The sequence below is a fragment of the Camelus ferus genome, chromosome 17 (genome assembly GCF_009834535.1).
Source record: "Camelus ferus isolate YT-003-E chromosome 17, BCGSAC_Cfer_1.0, whole genome shotgun sequence".
NCBI lineage: Eukaryota > Metazoa > Chordata > Mammalia > Artiodactyla > Camelidae > Camelus > Camelus ferus.
The window spans coordinates 27,430,059-27,449,909 of record NC_045712.1 but is presented as its reverse complement, the minus strand read 5'-3'; the positions used below and the strand labels follow the sequence as shown (position 1 = coordinate 27,449,909).

Here is a 19,851-nt window from a genome sequence, read left to right as displayed (position 1 = left end):
ATTAATAATTAATGGAGAGAGAGAAGGAATTATAATACTGGATAATAATACCATATAAATTGGGAAGACTGATGATACAGAGTTAATGTATCCTACTTAAGTAGTTCAGGATATTGATCAGCTTTAACTTTTATTAAATTGAAACAACCAGCTAAAGAATTGCCACAAAGGATTAAAAAAAACCCAATCAGCTGTAAGCTATTTATTAGACACAGAAAAGTTGAAAGTAAAAGGAAGAAAGATATACCAGTTAAATCCTACCAAAAGGAAGATAAGCATACTTCTATTAATTTCAAAGAGAGACTATACACCAAGTTTCAATAAAATTCTAAGAACTGTTATCATACAGACCAATTAAAGCAAATAAGTTGGAAATTAAACAAAAAGAAATCTAAACACACACTGCATATCATAATAGTATTTAAAACTAGATTAGGATGAAACTGCATTAATAAGAGTAGTTCAAAGTACTTACAGGGAATTTCAATCCTTAAATACTTTCATTAGAAGAAAAAAATTAATGAGCAAAGAATACCAATATTCCAATTAAGAAAATTTTAAGAAGTAATAAACCTAAAAAAATGGAAGGAAATGAAACATGAGTAGAAATCAATTACTAAGATAGAAAATGCTATGATTTGCATCAGAGGTATCGCTAGCAAAATAACATAAACAAGACATAAGGATTAGAAAGGAAAGCCAGAACAAATTCATATGAAATGGACTGTTGACAAAGACAAAAAAATTATAATATTAAAGAAAAGAAAAAAGAAAAACAAAAACGACAGAAAAAGAAAGGGGTAAAGCAAAAAACCCTACACTCTTGAAATTAATAGGAGTTCTGTATGGCTGACAAACATAAAATCAATTATGTAAAAGTCAATTGCATATCTAAACACCAAAAACAAACTGAATATGTAACAAAAGTTAAGGTTCTCAGAAATAAATACACCAAAAGATATACAAGTTCTTCTGGAGAAAACCATAACAATTCAGGAAATTAATAATAAAAAAAAAACTATCTTCATTAAAAATAGTAAAGAAGACCTAATTAGGCAGAGAATATTCAAATACTCAAAGCAGATTCTAAGGAAGAAATCTGAGAAAAGAATGACATCCGAGAAGATCAAGTAGTGATCTGCCCTACCTGCTACCAAGACTAGTAATAAGATAGTCGTATGAGCCCAGAAACAGATCCTCCCATATGTGAAAACTTGCTGAAGACAGGTAGCACTGACTGAAATCAACAGAGAAAGGAGGGGCTTTCTAGTAAACGATGATAGGACAACTGGGTACTCACTTAGAAAAAAGTGAAACCAGATTCCTACCTTAAAACATAAACAAAAATTAATTCCCAATGGATTAAGGACTTAAATCTCATTTAAAAAAAATGCACACACATATCACCATCTCAAGAGTAGGGAAGAATTTCTTAAAACACTGTAAGCACTAACCATAAAGGAAACACACAATATATATGATACATTCAATCACACCATAATTAATAAATCCTGTATATCAAACGATACAAAGAACCAAAACACAAGTCACAAACTGGGGGAAAAAAAATGACAAGATGTTCAATCTATTTAGTAATTAGAGAAAAGCAAATTCAAATCATGAATTACTATTACGTACCCAGACAGCCCAAAATTAACAACTGCACTGTATGAATGTTATGTATCAATTTTTCAAAAAGTAGATTTAATTTAAAAAGAACATCTCTGGAACAAATGTTTTCTAGTCCCCAGCAGGTGATTATGTGGTCTGTTTTCTGCCAGCATGATGAAGACAGCCTCTGACACAGGGATCAATCAACATTTTGAAGTGGTATGGGACAAGATTTAGTAGAAAACAATGTTCTAAGACATAGGAAGAATTACCATTATCTTTGAAGGATTATCTCCCCTTTAAAGAACAAATCTTTGGCTCTTCAAACAGCATTTAAATGTTATGAAGTAGAAACCATTCAAGTATCAAAAATCTGTTAGTCTTCACAGCTACTATTACTGTCAAAAGAGACTCTGTCTCAATATTTATCAGTAGAGTTTTAATACTCACTCAAGAGAACATGTTTACTCCAAAAGCTTGTGGTGTCCAAAATCAGAAGTATATCACCTGGGTATTTTCTGACTTCCTCAGAAAAGAGAGTAACTCACATAGGCCACTTACCTGTCATCTGGCCTTTTTGTTCCCCGTTCATAGGCAGAAGAAGGTGGTGAGAGGGAGCCCCTTCGTTTCCTTTTCTCTTTACTTTGAGTTTGTTTGTCTGGGTCTCTCTCTCTTGATCTGTTAGGAGTCTTTGGGGCAACTGTTTGATCTCTGAAGCCAACAGCATCCCTTCCTCGTTCAGTTACTAAGGGAAAAGGGTTTTTAAAAAATTTACTTGCTACACTTTTCTCCATTATGATTAGTGTATCAGCTGTAGAATAAAATTTCTACCCAACTAATAGTTCTATGGACTCCTCCTTCATGTACCCAGTCCTGAATTTGGTCTTGTGTGCTTGTGCACTCTACTTCTTGAAAGTCTCTTCCGTCAATGCCCTTCTCTACCTTTCTCCACCAAAGTCTCAGTCCAAGCCTTCATCATTTCTAACAAGTTCTGGGGAACACATGCTCTCAATATGTTCCTGTAAGGCAGTCTGTTTGTCAGTTCAAAATGTAAAAGCCTACCACTGCCCCGTAACTCTGCGTATCTACAATTTGTAGAAGAGCACACTGGCATGCTAAGCATAAAAACCTCAATTAAGAAAAGTCTCTTTTAAAAAAAAAAGGATTAGACAACTTTCTACAAACCGCAATTTCAAAAGACAAATATTTCAAATATAGGTGATAATCGGTGATTATTCAGGAAATTATCAGAGAGCTGTATCTTCAAAAACAAGAATGCCAGCTTTCTATTCAAGATAGTGGTTAACCTTTTCCAGTCTCTTTACCTAGATGATTCTCATTTATGTTATCCTCACCCAATTCCACTGCCACTGCTCCCAAAAGTTGTCCTAAGTACTACTTTCCACCTATCGTGCCACCAAGTCTCTCATTTTCCTAAGAAGTCTAAATCCCACCAGTTAACATTTCAATACAAATTGACTGGTATTACATGCTGCTGCTTTGTGCATATTAGTACTGCTACCTGACTAATTATACTGCCTCTTCATGAGGAGAGAATTTCTTATAAAATATCTCTCACAGCCAAAGTAGATTCTCAATAAACATTAATTATATTTTTTCCTTCTCTTCTCAGAAAAACATACTATCAGTTTTTTTCCTGAGCATCAGGGTCAGGTTTGCAAATACCATTCTCATAGTTCTTTTAGATGGCCCAAAACTCCACTTATTTACCAAACAGTTACATAAACACAGCCATGTATGAGGATTTATCAGTGAGAAGGTAACAGAACTAACTCATCTCATACCACATGCTGACAGAAAATGCTGTACAATTAAAGCAAACTGTTCAGCTCACAATGTATTAGTACAACATCCTTCCATGAAGTATTATTATCTAGTTTCATCTGGATCTGCCCATGACTACTCTATTTCCTCCTTCAAACCCAGGTTCATTGCCCTGGTGTCAATTTCCTTAAAATGTGACAATTCTTTCACTATATTTTGGTAAAATAAAAAAAAAAAAAGGAATCATTCCAACAGTTTATATTCTGGTTCAGCTTCTCAGAATATGTGAGGCAAAAAAAATCATCTCATTTATTCAGGCCTTATTTCTCATATTATAAAATGAAAATAAAGCTAGACTACATATTTCCCAAAGTATTTCACAATTCTTATGAATTCTGAAAGTTCTAAGCTTTTTAACTGCATGACATTGAGGGGTAACAGAAGTCAGGCCTGCATTATAAGCATTTCTTTAATCTGAAAGTCTGAGATGGGAGGGGGTTCCATATGTGAAGCTAAGACTAAAGTTGGCACACAAACAGCTGCTCCCTGAAAAGATTATAGCTGTCCATTACAGCCCATGCCCCACATCTCTCAGAAGGCCATACAAGATATTTGCAAAATACTGGGGGAGGGGCCTGGTGGGTATTTAAGCTTTGCCTATCTTGCTAATGATTTCAACTCAGGGGGCCCAGAGGAGCTAGCCTCTGATGATCAACATTATGTAGTAGTGTCACTGGTTTCTGCCAACCAGTCCCTCTCAATCATGCATGCCTGCTTTCTTATGAGAAGAATTCTTCGTGGCCCTAAAGCAGGGTATCTAGCTATGAAGAGACTAAACCAGTAGAATTAAAAATACCCAAAAGATAAAACAATGATGTAAAGAACACTTTATAGGGCTTTAACCAGTAAGGTTATTTAACTAGTAAGATTTAAGATATGAAAAGCTCTTCATGTAAAAAATAAAGAAGAAGACCAAAAATTATTCTGTCTAAACATGATTATTCTGTCTCCTTCACCCTATACTGTGTCAGTGCTGGAAGGGCACAAGAGACAGACAATAGCCAAGATAACTGATTCCATTGCTTTAATCTCAAAAGAAGTATGCTGGAAACCTAACCAAGTGGTAAAGCCCAGAAATCAGACTGCAATGGTCTCATTATTTGTTCTGTAATTATGACTCTTCACCTTTTGAGGGGCACTGACTCCTTGAGAATCTGATGCAACTTTTGAATTTTCCTCAGAAAAAAGGATGCTCACCAAGGATGTTGCATACAACCATCTAGAGGGAAAAAATTTACAGACTTCTAGGAGTACGGGTTTAAGAAAGTCTGCTCTAGAGAAACGAATGACAGAAAAAACTACTAAAAGACCATGACTTCAAGGAAAGCAACAACACAGGTAAAGGGACATCTCCTTTGACAAAAATCTACTAAGAAAGAATAAAAGTGCATGTTTTCAAACTTACACCAAATATTTCACTTACCTAATTACATATTATCTAGTTTCAAAACAAAATAGCTGAAGTCCTTATGTTACCTCTGCATATTTCTAAAACAATATTTGTAAAGCCATATACATAAAGTATCTCTGAATACCTACTTGTGTTCTCCTTTTCAGTTTGACTTTTCTTTGGAATTCGATATACCTCCTGCAAAAAATAAACCACAAGAAGGATTATTAGTGTAGAGAGGAAGTGATGATTGCTTTGAAGCTGAATGATTTCACATGGCAACAAAGAAATGCAAAGGAACAGTCTGGTATTTAATTATTCTCCAAAATTTGTCTTCTATTTGGCTTTAGATAAGAACAGATCCTGTTTCCATAAAAACAAGTAAAAACACAGCACAAACACACACATTTTTAAAAGTCTACCAGGCTTGTATGATCACATTACATTAGCCAAGTAGCATACTAAGTAACTAGAGCATTTTATTTCTGGCAGGAACACATCTCCTGATCATCTTAATTTCCACATGCCTTCGGCATATAAAATGAAGTTGTCTATAGTCCCTTAACTGAGAGCCTTCACACAAACAATTCTAACATCTCACTTGCCATCCCTACTTAACAGAAGAAAGGTTAGTAATAACTCAGCTATATAAAAACACTTCAGAAATATTTCATGTGTAAAGACAAAATCCTGCTATTCAGCATATTTTTCTGTTAAGTACAAAACCAACTTGGCTAATGGTCAAATGTAATATCTACTTTTATACTGCTATTGTTATTTTAAAAAATGAAAAATAAGTATTAGATCATTGTTGCTCCTCAAATACCATCTAATACTCTACCAAAACTGTTCTTGAGAAATGTAAACTATGTTTTTAAGCCTTGAGGTATCTTTTCTTGCTGTATGAATCTAAAGCCTAGAAATGATTGTTTCCTGAGAATCTCTCACTGTTCTAGTCCATAAGTAGCTCTTGGGCACACACTTACTTATCCAGTCACCTGGTTGAGTATACAAATGGCAAACCCACACATTCTCAATGGTACATCATATGAAACCCTTCCTTTAGAGTAATCTCATAATACTGATCATACCTATATGACTCAGTAATCCCATTTTTAAGGAACTATAGTCCAAGAAAATCAAAGAACTCTTGTTTCCACATGATTGCTGGTCCTAGCAACAATTGTGGAAAATGAAATAACCCATACATCATACAACTGAGGAAAGGTCAAGATGTAATATTCAGTTGTCATTAAAAGTGACAAATGTAGACTACAGATACAGGGCAATCTATATGAATATAGATTTAAAATGTCCATCAACAGACAACTGGATGAAGATGTGGAATATACACACAACAGACTACATAGCCATAAAAAAGAATAAAATAATGCCATCTGCAGAAACATGGATGGACCTGAAGACTGTCATACACAGTGAAGGCAAAAAGAGAAAAAACAAATACCATTATCACTTACATGTGGAATCTTAAAAAAAGAGACAAATGAACTTATATACAAAACAGAAACAGACTCACTGACATAGAAATCAAAATTGTGGTTACCGGGGGGGAAGGGGGGAGGTAGAGGGATAAATTGGGAGTTTGAGATTTGCAGATACTAACTACTATATATAAAACAGATAAACAGCAAGGTCCTACTGTATAGCAGAGAACTATATCCAATACCCTATAATAGGCTATAATGAAAAAGAATATATATAACTGAATCACTATCCTGTACACCAGGAATTAATACAACATTGTAAACTGACTATACTTCAATTAAAAAAAATTAAAAATTGAATACAGATTTTTAAAAATCCTTCAATACTCCACTCATGCTGATAAATTATCTAATAAAGATAATGATTGTTATAATTAAATGTGCACTTATCCTGCGTGCCAGGTATTATGCTAAGCATTTCAAGTGCATTATCTTATTTGAGTTTCACAAAAACCCACTGAAATCATTATCTCCACTTTACAAATGGGAAAACTTAGTTAAAAAGCTTAGCAACTTGCCCAAGGTTATGATGCTATCATATGGTCTGATTTCAGAGTACTTTTATCATCTGTACTAGATGACACAGCAGCATTATTTTGGGAAAGAGTACCATTTTGGGGATTTACGCACAAATGTAGGTGGCATCCTCCATCCTAGCCTCTCTTTCCTATGTAGGATTTCCATTAGAGTTGTGATTTTCAACTCTGGCTGCACAATTAAACCACTCCAGGAAACTTTTATAGAAATACTGTCCCAGACAAAATATATCTAAAAGTTGGGCATGGGTCCCAGGCATTTTTTAAAAGATCCCCAGATGATCCTGATATCCAGGGAAGGTTGAGAACCAGTGAACTACCGGCGTCTGTTAACAGCCTTCACTCACTCCTCTTCACAAGGGAGAATCTGAGAGAAAGAACTATGCATGCCTGTCCTCAGAGCCATCTGGGCTCTTTCTCCTCTTGGGGTGCTTCTGCCTGCAGAGAGGATGAATTCCAATCTGTTCCTCTGAGGGATGCCTGGAGTTGTCTAACTGTTGATGTCTAGCTGTAGGTATGATAAGTCAGGGATAAAGATAGGAAGGACAAAGCTGATACTTTTAGCTCTGTCTCAATTCTCTGTCCACTCTCAGAGGGGTTACCAAACTTGGGAAAAAGAAAGAATGCCATTTATCAGCATCTACTCACAATATAGGGAAATATGTATTCTGCTAATTTTAAAAAGCTTGAAAATGACTGTTGCATTAGGTACTCTGTAAACCTAGGCACTCCAAAAGATGACATGTTCATTCACAAAGGGTGCTTAAAACAGACATACTGAGGGATACATGTGTCAACTAAGAATTACATAATTTTAACCCATTTAGTTTCTTTTGCATAAGGTCTTGGCATTACAAGTATTCACTACAAACATTTACAGTAATTTATTTCAGACCTCTAGCTGGGGACCCATTATGTGGTGGCAATTAATGTATGAGAGGAAATGCTTCTCAAAGATATATTCTTAATTCCATTCAAAAATTTAGAGCAACTGCTAAGTAGAAAACGTATTCTGATCACCTGTACATATGAAACTAATACACTGTTGTCAAATATACTTCAATGTTTTAAAAAAGTATTCTGATGTTCACAAAATGGATACTACTGACTAGTGACCAAAAGCTATTATTAGTGTGTGCCTAACACCAATGGAAACAAGTTCTATTAACATACACCCAAGCACTAGGAATTACAAACTTGATACTCTTCTTCATAATGTCAAAGCTGTATACAAATTATAAGCTGGAGACTCAGATTATCTACTATGAAGCCCTAAAATGCAATAGAATTTTTCCAAAGTCCCATAAAAATGAAAACTGAGAAGAAAGCAGTCACGTAAAGATTACTGTAACACTTCTTAAGATCATTCTGTTGTGTGAATAAATGGCAACAGTGTTAGTCTACAAGATCTGGAAGACTGTTTGGAATATCCATGTCATATCAGCAGGGCACAATATCCACTGCAGTTGGCTCCATTTACAGTAATCTTTCATCTAAAATCACTTTACTTTGTTAGGAACTCTACTCAAGAGACTGGTATATTATGAAAGAACACTGAATTGTGAGTCAAGAGACCTAAATTCTGGGACCAACACTGCCCTCGTGGGGCCTAAAGAATCTGATTTCCCACTCCACCTAATATTCTTTACAAATCACCCTGTTTTATTTCTTTGCTGTCTTGGTGCTATTCCCAGCTAACACACAAATTCATATATACTCAAACTATAATCCTTAAAGGCCAAGATTGTCTTATTCTTTGCTGTATCTCTAGTATTAGAACAGTGTCTGGCATACAATCAACACTCAATTACTTCCTGAATAGATCAACAAAATTTGCAGAAATCAACCACATAGTATTAAATAAGCTCAAAATATTGCATATCTCATGCTTTTTAAAATCACTAAACCTATTCTCTTTTATCCCTGGTAGGATTGCCGTTTACAGGCCTCATATGTAACCATAAACATTAATGTATTTCGAGGGTCAGATTAATAAGTTTACCTCTGCAACATTATAAACTTTTTCCAATGCTTAGAACAGCCTACCCTTGGCCAATCACTCCTCTTCAGTCAAAGGCTCAAAATCAATCTTCAGAAACTGATCAATACACACTGAATCACTGATAAGCTCATACAATACCAATGCAAACAACTTCCCTTTATAAGTGTTGTGTGTGGAGATGTTTTTAATTTGTGGACACAAAGACAGCCCAAGTTCTATGATGGTTATCTGTGGAAACCTGGTTTGTTCATATGTTAAGAAAATAGATTCTAAGTAAACACATTCTTTCATGGGAAAAAAATTTACTTTTAATTATATGGTTTTTAGAATATCCATTTTTAGTTAAAAAACAAACAAAAAACATTTGAATAAGACATCTACTACTAACAGGTCATTAACGTGGGCCTAAGCTGGAATGTTTTCTTCCAACAGTTTCAAAAAGTACTCTCAGTGGGTGGAGGGCATAGCTCAGTGGTAGAGTGCATGCTTTGCTTGCACGGGGGCTTTTGTTGTCAAAGCACTCCAGCACATTTTTAACACATCCCAAATGAACTGACAGAACAGACAGCAGAAAAAGAACTAAAACAAAATTACAAAACAATACTTTATAAGACTGCTTACTTTTCCTAGAAAAGATAAAAACTTAACACTGATATTGAGTGTTATTGAGTTAAACAAGGCTTGGAGTACAAAATAATTTACAATGAGTATAATTTTTTATTTTTTATTATATAGAGATCATATTGTGTATTCTGTAATAACATTTAACTTTTAAACTACTTTTTCCTTGTTAGCAAGTACAGATAAAATTGTGTAGTACATGCCAACCAAATCTTTTTCCTGATAGCAAGAATAAGAACAAAAAAGAGAAAGAGACTCTGAGCAAGGTGCCATTTTTATAGCCGGGAGAGCAGACAAAAAAGCAGCATGAGGGGACAAGAAAATACGAACGCTAAACTGTAACATATGGAGGCTAGAAGTTAAAAGTGCCACCTCATGTAAAAAGAGTTCTAGGAGAGAAGGTAATATTTTAAGAAATAATGAAGATGAGTTTTTCTAGAATTAGGGAAATAAAAAGTCTTCATCTAGGTTTATATGCTCCCCCACCAAATCTCATATTGGCTCATACAAAGACGTGTAGCAAATGATATCCATACAATTACGTTATTATTCAGCTATAAAATGGAATTAACTACGGATGCATCCCACAACACGGATGAAGCCTGAAAACACTATGCTAAGTAAAAGCAGCCAGACACAAAAAGCCACATATTTTATGATTACATTAACTCTCATCATTCATAGATCCTGTATCTGCAAATTCACCAACTCACTAACATTTATTTGTAATCCCAAAATCAGTATGTGAGAGAAAACTTTAATTCTTTCCCAAAAGATGAGTCAACTGTTGATGTTTTTTGATGTACTTTTCCCAAATAACTAACTGATAATATGATGCAACAACATTCTTTTCCCAGGAGTATCTCAGAATCTTTTCATTTTTCTTTCTCAAAATGCTTCTAGTAGACTACTATCCTAGTATATTTCCTTTACAACTTCTTCCATATCGTTCTTACTGACTTTATGAAATCAATGCATTTTAATTTCATAACAGATCTGCATTGTATTTGAACTGCACTGCCAATTACTGTAACAGTGAGACTTTGGTTGAGAAAGATAATCACTCATTAGAAAAGAACCTGTTAGTGTTAACTGAGAAGGAATGTTTGAATGAGATTCATTTTTTTAGTGTTCAGTTCATTAATGGTTTTGTCATAACCTTTATTTCTCTAAGCAATGTTGAAACTATTTTAAGATACTGAGAATACCATACATTTGTGCATATGTGTGTACGTATATATGAATATGTTTATGTATTTAGTTACATTTTAGAGAGCAGCTTTTCCAAGACAACTGAATACATTAGAAAAAGATTTCAAAAAACTTCTACCATATTCTCAGGATATTCAGCCATTTCTAAAGTTTTAGGCTTAGAAGCAAACATACCAAATTTATCTGAATTTACCGAACACTGAAAATTTAGAAGAGGTAAGAAAGAGAAACAAAATGATAAAATGTAACCTCATTTGGTTCCCACTGAAACCACATGGCTTACTGACAAACCATCTTGGAAAATATATGGTTAAATCAGTTCTGTTAGTTATTTAGGCTAAAGATATTAAAACACTTATCTTTGAGTAATAGCAGAGTATAAAGAAACCTGATTCACAATTCTACACACTAGTGCAACATATAACTTCAATGTCTATGGAGTTACACAACTCCAAGTCTAAAAAGAAAAAAAATTACTGGGCAAATATATACCCTAGCTCCTTTTCTATCAGTGTAAGTTCTGTGAAACGCTTTCAGTGACAATGGTTCTATAACCATGACTTATCATCATATCCCAGTAAAGCATTAAGAGTCTACCATTTTAATCTCACAAACTGTATTACAAAAAGTGAGGGTAGGCGTGTCTCCATTAGGTCACAGAGGTCCTGAGATTTGACTGGAAAAAAAATTTAGAAGATAATATCCATGTCTCTCATAACATGAGATGGGCAGAAGAAGGGAGAGTGAGGGGAAAAGGGGGCAGAAATTTTATTTATTCTTTTAAACTCTTCAAGAAACACTCTTTTAATTTTAGACAGCTGGGCTCCCAGGAAACAAAAGATAGTAAGATCTAATTTCAGTTTTCAGCCACTCAGAAAAATGGGCAAAAGATATGGACACAGTTCTTAAAATTTTAAATACGAATGTAAATATATTCAATGTTTAATGCGTAAGAGAAATGCAAATTAAAACTACAATAATAATCCATTTTTGTCTATCAGTCTGGCCAAAATAAAGTTACACAATATTTGTGCTGGCAAGGATATAGTGAAATAAGCACTCTTATGCACATACATTGCTGATGAGAGTTAAAATGGTACAACTATGAAGAACAATTTGGTAATATCTATCAAAATTACAAATAACACAGACTATGACATAAATATACTACTTTTAGTAATTTATCCAACATGTATATTACCACACATGTGAATGTGCTCTAAAAGGTACTTGCTGCTAAGCTAAAGAAAGCAATCAACCAAATGGTCAAAAGAGGGGACTGATTAATATGATCAAGAGAGAACTGATTAGGGTATATCTGTACAATAAAATATTATGCTGCTATGAAAAATAAATTCTTCATAATCTGGTACGAAACAATCTTTACAAAATATTAAAAAGGAGCTTAACAGTGGTGCCAGCTTTGTAAAAAAAAAAGGCAAAATACGTACATATAATATGCACAAATTATCTCTGGAAGGCTACACAAGAAAGTAGTTGTATTAGTTGCCTCCAGGGAACAGGACGTGTGGCAGAGTTAGGAGCAAAATATTCTGCAGTATGCCTTTTGAATTTTGTCATGTGCAGGAATTTTAGAAATCAAAAGATGCCTCAGAAGCAGCTGTGGACATAGAACCAAAAGACTTCTGTGCATTGTGACTGCATTCAGGATAAACAATGAGGGGGCTATGAGGTCTCAGGCAAAGGCCTAAGGAACCTGGGGATTTCCAAGGCAACTTCTAAATGTTCCACTTTATCAAGGACTATACCTTAAAAAGCCTTCCTAGTTCACTGCCATTCAGTTTAAACTTGTCCCTCTAATCTCCTCCTTCTCTTACCTTACCCTCCTTGACTTTAATTCAAAGAATCTACCTTAGCAACACCCAGTTTTATTCAACACACACCTATAATGTGCTGGGATTATGACAGTACTGAAAAACAAGGTGAACAGCTGACAACGTGCCTGCTTTCAAGGCCTCCCTAAGCCCAGCAGTAAAATATGTGTACAGAAAAATAAAAGTGCTTTCATGCCAGTAAGTAATCACTGAAGAATAATCAAGGTCATGATGATTAAATGTTTTTCAAATTTTATTTATTTATTTTCCTCCTTTTTCAGTTTTATTAGGTAGAAAAATATTTTTCAAATTTTAGATTTCTGTTTTCTAGGCAAATTAATTCCAAATCTAAGATTTTTCCTTACACTTTTCAAATTTACCTCCCTATAATTTTTCTAATTGAAACTTAGAAATCACCACAGCCCCTCCAATGATTTCACTGTAGTTATATGTTGCACTAGTCAACTGCAGTTAAGATCATCCACAAAACATTTTTGGACCACAGTTCATTCCTTTTCTAACCCACATTTATACACATTCCTGTTTGAGAAGCTGCTTGTATTTATGGACCCTTGCCCCAGAAAACCCCAGTTCTGCACAGGATTTTAAGGATTCTGAAAATATGCTGAAGTTCAATCATGGATCACAGATTTATCTCTGCAGCATTAAGAAAAAAAAGATACTTGCACAAAACACTAAAATGGTAGTTTCTATGATTTAAGAATGAATTTGGAATTACAGTTACTAAAACAGAAACAGACTGAGAGAAATCTGAAAAGTATTCACCAAAGATACATAATTGCATGAATTATCTAGCAAAGATGTAGCAACACTATTTGCTGGATCAGAAAAAGGAATGGAAAGAAGGTAGGACTTAAATCAGAAGACCTGAATCAATTTTCAGCTATGTCATTTATAGCTAAGTTACAACCTCATGGCCTGTTTGTTTCCATTTTACAGCTGATAAAAACACCACCACTTACTTTACAGGGTTGTAAAGATTACATGACAGTCGTTCAAATATTTTCTGACTACCTATCAAATAAAATATACATACTATGGATTCAAGCAGCAGTGTGGTACCACAGAAAAAGATGGACTTTCTTTACTTCCTCATTGAAATATTTATGAAGTGCCAAACTACATACTATGTTCTCACAGTGCCCTGGGGAGACGTGAGTGACCAAGACAGTCTCTGCCTTTGCATAATGTACAATTATGAGATGTTATCTGCTATGAATGGAAAAGATGCTATAAGAGCACATAGAAAGGGCAGAATACTCTGTCTTCAACGAAGAGGAATGGCTTTCAGGGGAAAGGATGAAACTTAAATGAGAAGAGACATCTTAACAAAAGAAAGTCTTCAGGAATGAGTAGATATGTATATATGTATGTATGTGTGTGTATTATGTGTATATATGAACATTAGTAGCATGGTCCCACTGGTGAGCCAGAAAGGCTTGAGGTAAGGATGAATAAATAAGGACCAGGTTATGTCATGGTATGCAAGAAAAGTGGATTTAATTTTAACAGTGTAATGAAGAACCATTTAAAAGTTTTAAATAAGTCTCTGACACGAACAAATGTGTATTTCCAAAAAGAAAACTTGATTACTGAATGTAGCACAGATTACAGGGGGCACACAGTAGTCATTCGCTATTATTAAGTGGCAACTTATTTTTATAATCATTACTATAAAGATACCATAGTAAAAGTAACTCTTACTACAATGATTAAGGAGTCTTCTCCGCCCTAGAAGATACCATGACCCAGTGAGGGAAAACAAGTACCTAAGCAAGTAATCTTAGTAATCTGCTAAGACTGCTACCACTGTCTAAAAATACAGAAAAAGAAAAAGCATCACAAAGGATGACCTGCAATTCTAAGTCTAAATAAAGGATTTTTAAAAGGAAGAGAGGAGGAGATATTCCAAGCAAAGAGAACAGTACAAGGACATGGAAAGGTGGATTCATATGAACAGCCTGTTGTGACTCATGCACTGAGTGTTTAAGAGAAATCTGGGGGCAAAAAGATTAGATAAACATAGAAGTACCACCCATACCATACCCTAAAGGCTTTGTTCTTTGAATAATGGGTATCTTGGGGATGCTACTAGAGATTCCTATTGATGATATCTATATTTTTAAAAGATATCACTGGAGCATAATACAGGACAATATGAAGGGGGAAAAGAATAGGACAAGAAGGACAAATAGAGGAGGCTGCTGCAACAGTGTAAGTAAGAAATGACAGGAGCCTGAATGTAAAATGGCAAAAAGGAGATGTGAACTATTTAACATATAGGTGAGAGTCACAGAAGGAAACTCAAATGATTCAGAAGAGGGTGTAGTCTCAGAGTAACAACGAAAACCAAGAGAAATGATAGAGAAGTCAAGTACAACATGTATACACACATTCATTCACCTGTATACAGAAATATACATACTTTACAGTCTGTTGACAGCTCCTACAAGCAATGCCCCAGTAGGAAAGACTTCATCTAGAGCCCAGATCTTGGTTTCTAAATATAATTTCCCACCATAAGGAACCAGAGCTTCAGGAAGAAATGGCTGATTTCAGTGCTGGGTAAGGGAAAAGTACAAGATAAGCCTGGAACAGTATGTTGTACCAGGCTAAAAAAAATAATGAAAACATGTCAAAATCACACAGATACAAACATAAAGTGTCTCCCACTGGACAAATAATGTATAATTTAAGCACCAAATAAAAAAATAGAATGGATCATAATTCACTGAATAAAATAAGAATCCATGAGTCTAAACTGATATAAATCAATGAATAACTAAATGGGAGAGAATGGGAAGCTCTTGCTTACAAAAGAATGCCAATCAAAAAGTAAAAAGAATAATGGATTAGAAAATTACCATTTGGTAACAATCATAGTTGTTAATGACTCAGACCAATTCACTGGATGGATAAATTTCACAAAAAACAGAAAATTATTTCCAAAGGTGTTCCTATGTGTAGGGAAAACTACTAACTTTACATTGCGGAAACCTGGCAGACACAACTTTAACTAAGTGATCAAAGTTGACAATACCAGTAAATGGGATAAATCAACATCATGTGAAGAACACTACCACAATATTTCTGACAAAAATGTATAATCTGAATCCAAACAAAACTTCAGACAAACCGAAATTAAGAAATATCCTAAAAAATTAAAAAATTTTCAAAAATGTGAAGTCTAAAAAAGACAAAGACTGAGAAACTATTCCACATTAAAGGATACTAAAGAGATACAAGTCAATGTAATACTTGATCTCTGATTAGATTCTGGATCAGAATTTTTTTTTTCTCTATAGAGGACATTATGTGCACAACTGGCAAAATTTGAATGAGGTCTGTGAAACAATAGTATTGTGTCACTGTCATTTGCTGATTTTGGTAAGTATACTCAAGTCATATAGAAGAATGCCCTTGTTTTTATGAAATATACACTAAATATCTAAGGGCAGTGGGCATCATATCTGTAACTTAACCTTTAAAAATAAAAAAAATTAAGAGAAAATGATAGTAAATGATAAATTTGGTAACATGTTAATACTGGGAAACTGGATGAAGGGTTTAGAGAAACTTTGAGCTGATTTGTCACTAGAATGTGTATTACTTAAGAGTACATAAAGAATAGTATTCTTGCAGTTTTCCTGTAAGTCTGAAATTCTATCAGAATCAAAAGTTAAGAACATTAAGAAGGACAATTTACATATTTTCATTATGGTTATATATAAAACTAGAACATACCAATTTATCTGTACTTGAAAAGTCTCTTCTTAAGTTTCCAACTAACTTGCTCATGGTCCTGAGGGAAGAACAATATTCCTTAAAGCTGTCTTCTAGTCAGTAATTCTATAACATATATATTCCTCCACTTCTCAGACAGCCCTACATCCAAATCACTTAAATTAACTTTCCCTAAACAGAGTCAAGACTTAAAAAAAAAAAAGAAAGTAACTTCATGAACTATGGAAACATGATCATTATACCTTTAGGGAAACAATTAAGAGTTCATCCAAAAGAATAAAGTGTCAAAATGACATCATTCAAAATCAGAATGTTCAGAGCTGCCAGATTCTGTAGCTTATTGTTTAATTACATATTGGCAAACTTTTTCTGTAAAGGACAAGACAGTAGATATTTTAGGTTCTGTTGGCCATCCAGTCTCTGAAGCAACTACTCAACTCTACCAGTGCAGTGCAAAAGCAGCCACAGACTATGTAAATGAACAAGCTTGGCTGTGTTTCCTAAAAAATTTCCTTTATAGAAACAGGCAGCAGGGCAGATTGGGCCAGCCATAATTTAGATGAAAATATCTGATAATTAAAAAATAAAAACAACAAAAAAATAAGAACTTACTGTATAGCACAGGGAACTATATTCCATTTCTCACAATAACATAAAATGAAAAAGAATCTGAAAAATACATATATGTATCTATGTATAATGGAATCACTTTGCTGTACACCTGAAACTAACATTGTAAATCAACTATACTTCAATAAAAAAATTAAATTAAAAAAATGGACTACTAACGAGTTTTAGACCATATTTGCTTTTTATCAAGTGAGATATTTAATTAAAAAAAATTCAATGTAGTAGTACCTAAAATAGTGCTCCACAAAGGCAATCTTGAATTTTAAAGAAAAGGATAAGTAATAGTGATCCTTACAGATACAGAATAATCTCTATTAAGGATTCTGAAATTTATTACAGAAATCCAGGGGACATCATTTCATTTTAAAATGTTACACAGTAGATTTCACATACAATATTAGTTATGAGCCAAAATTCTAAGCAGTGACTCAAAACTTTTCAGTTGGGTAACTCTCTGTTTTATTTAGACCTCCTATAGAGCTTAATGCTTAACTTTCTAGGAAAATAATGTTTAATTAAAGGTAACGTCTTCAGATAAAGACGAAAAAGACAGTAAGAATTGTCCTTAAGAAAAGTCCAATTTATCACACATACAAAATGTCCCTAAATGATCTAATCCAGGTGAAACTGTAACTACTCAGACTTCATCATCAAGAGAGAGACACATCCTGTAACCTAAGTGTTTACAAGAGAGGCTCTGGAATCACTAGCCATCACAGTCTATCAGCTGTCTAACTGCAAATGAAACTGCCAAATTCACAGGAACCTTACCTCTTCTCATGATCCAAATGAATGAAGATTTTCCAGTCATGTTATAATTAATCAACTTATAACCAGCTGTTTTGCTCTGAAGTCTAGGGTATATTTTCAGCATGAGGGATGATGTACAACAATTCCTTTTGCAAACAGGAATAAATGCACACGTTCCCTGCTGAAAATGTAGCCCAGGTAATTTCCATATGAAAATGAACGTATGCTCACATGCAACAATGTGCTAAGTGATGCTTCTTGTTGAGGTCTACTTAGGTGTCAAAAATGTGTAAGCCTTGTAGAGCCAAGGCAGTGGTCCTGTGTATAGAGGTATAGAAAAAGTAGCTCACTTAATCCTTTCTCGCCAGGAGTCGGGATTTTCCCAGAACGACATCCATTGTCGGCAATGGACGCACCAAAATAACGCCGGCGCCAGAGTTAACCACCTCTGTCCTCTTTTCACCTATTATATTTTTCATGCATCATCCAACTTCCCAACCATCTTCCTGTTTCTTCACAGAATGCACGCTAGGTTCTTGTTTTTCTTCAGCACGGAGTTGAAAATGGAGTTGAGAAAAGGAGACACATGGTCAGCTGGTGATGTTAACAAGCTCCTTGCTGCCCTGAGAAGCTAGATGGAAATGGTTCAAGTTACAAGGGGGATCATCATCAGATCTGGGAGGACAAAGAGTAATTCATGAAGCTTCATTCCCTTCCCTCCCACCCTCTTTCATTTACTGATGATCCCTATAGTCTGCCTTTACAGCAAAATTAAGAAATCTGAAGCAACCTCTTTCAGTTCTTCACTCCATCCAGTGTGTAGAAAGGCCAAGTGGAACATGTGTCCAGCAATGTTACAGTGGCCCACGAAGGACAGGGAAGCTTGGAGTGGCTAAAGTACTGCAATCTTAGTTCAGTGCTTTTTTATATAATCTTGGAATTAACATCAGAAACTAACAGTGCTTGGGAACAGGTGCTTAATAAAGGTTGGCTGAATAACACATATCCATTTCTACCAATATCTACTTGAACACACAGGTGGAAGTCAGACAGAAGTAGTTAACTCTTTCAATGCCGGGATAGTATGGATATATAGTAATCACATCAAGTCAAGGTGTTTCTCTAAGACATGTTCAAATTATGGGTTCCCTAGCTAAAGCACTTTTTAAAAAGGACAAACATAATCAGTCTTGAAATTAGAACCATGGTAAATGTTAATTAGAATGACAGATGAATTAAGAACCCTAGCACAAATGCATAATAAAACATCACAGTTCAATCAAGTAAAAACATTTCTCAGTAATGCAGTTCTAGATGGGTAATGATTCCAGAGCAAATTGTAAAATCTAAAGGAGAATTTTATTTAATGACTTCCTTGATGCTTAGAATTAGGATAAATCCAAAGTATGAAAGTTAAGAAGGATGGATATATTTTAAGTACAAATAAAGTGTTAAACCTCAAGTCAAGAGGATCACCAAGCTACATAGTGCTATACAACCACTTTGATCTTTCAGGTAGGAATGAAAAGGATAACAGAGAGGGGGAGAAATAATTTTGTAGGACTCAAAAAAATTTATGTCTGGAGTGTGAGTTTAAATTACCAGTTATACTTAATTGAGTTAAGGATATTCCAGATATATCATTATAATTTTAAAAAACCTACCATATAGAGAAATAAAAATCTTACTTTCCCCAGATTTTAAGAAGAGACAGGTTTTTGAGAAATTAAGATGACTATTTTTTTTTTTTAATTATGTCAACCAGAGCCTTCTCAGGCAAAAGTGAACTACTAGGTCTACAACCCCACTCTCTCTCTAAAACTATGTCTATAAGGCCTTTTCTATGTTCACCTGTATGCTTGTCTCCATTTCCACCTTCCTTACTGAGCCAGTCATAGTACAGGCCCTACTAGCAGTCTCCAAACACAAGGACTTCTTCCAGGGACTCCTGTGCCTTCACAAAGCAGGCTTTAAATAAAGGTTCACACAAGTAACTGTCCCAGCAGCTCTTTCAATTAATTCAAACTCCAGTTCCTGCGTTCACATGTTATGTCATAAACAGATTAACTATGAATCCTTCCTTTTATATTTATAAAAAGGTCAGATATCATAAGGCTTAATAAGGCTGAGTTTACGTTGAACTGTGAGC

The 19,851-nt window shown here is 34.6% G+C and overlaps 1 protein-coding gene across 7 annotated transcripts in view; it reads right to left on the bottom strand.

The window, feature by feature from the left end:
* Positions 1–19,851, bottom strand: part of SETD2 (SET domain containing 2, histone lysine methyltransferase) — a 114,540-nt gene that overhangs the window by 33,924 nt on the left and 60,765 nt on the right. For 3 of the 7 annotated variants that reach the window (XM_032458643.1, XM_032458644.1, XM_032458645.1), the window contains 2 exons: positions 4,996–5,044; positions 2,173–2,356 (listed from right to left, as the gene is read on the bottom strand). In XM_032458643.1, coding sequence (XP_032314534.1) covers positions 2,173–2,356; positions 4,996–5,044 — 233 coding nt within the window. Of the gene's footprint in view, positions 1–2,172; positions 2,357–4,995; positions 5,045–16,322; positions 16,381–18,052; positions 18,334–19,851 lie in introns of those variants that run through there. The other 4 variants (XM_032458646.1, XM_032458648.1, XR_004312186.1 and 1 more) reach the window with 4 other exon arrangements.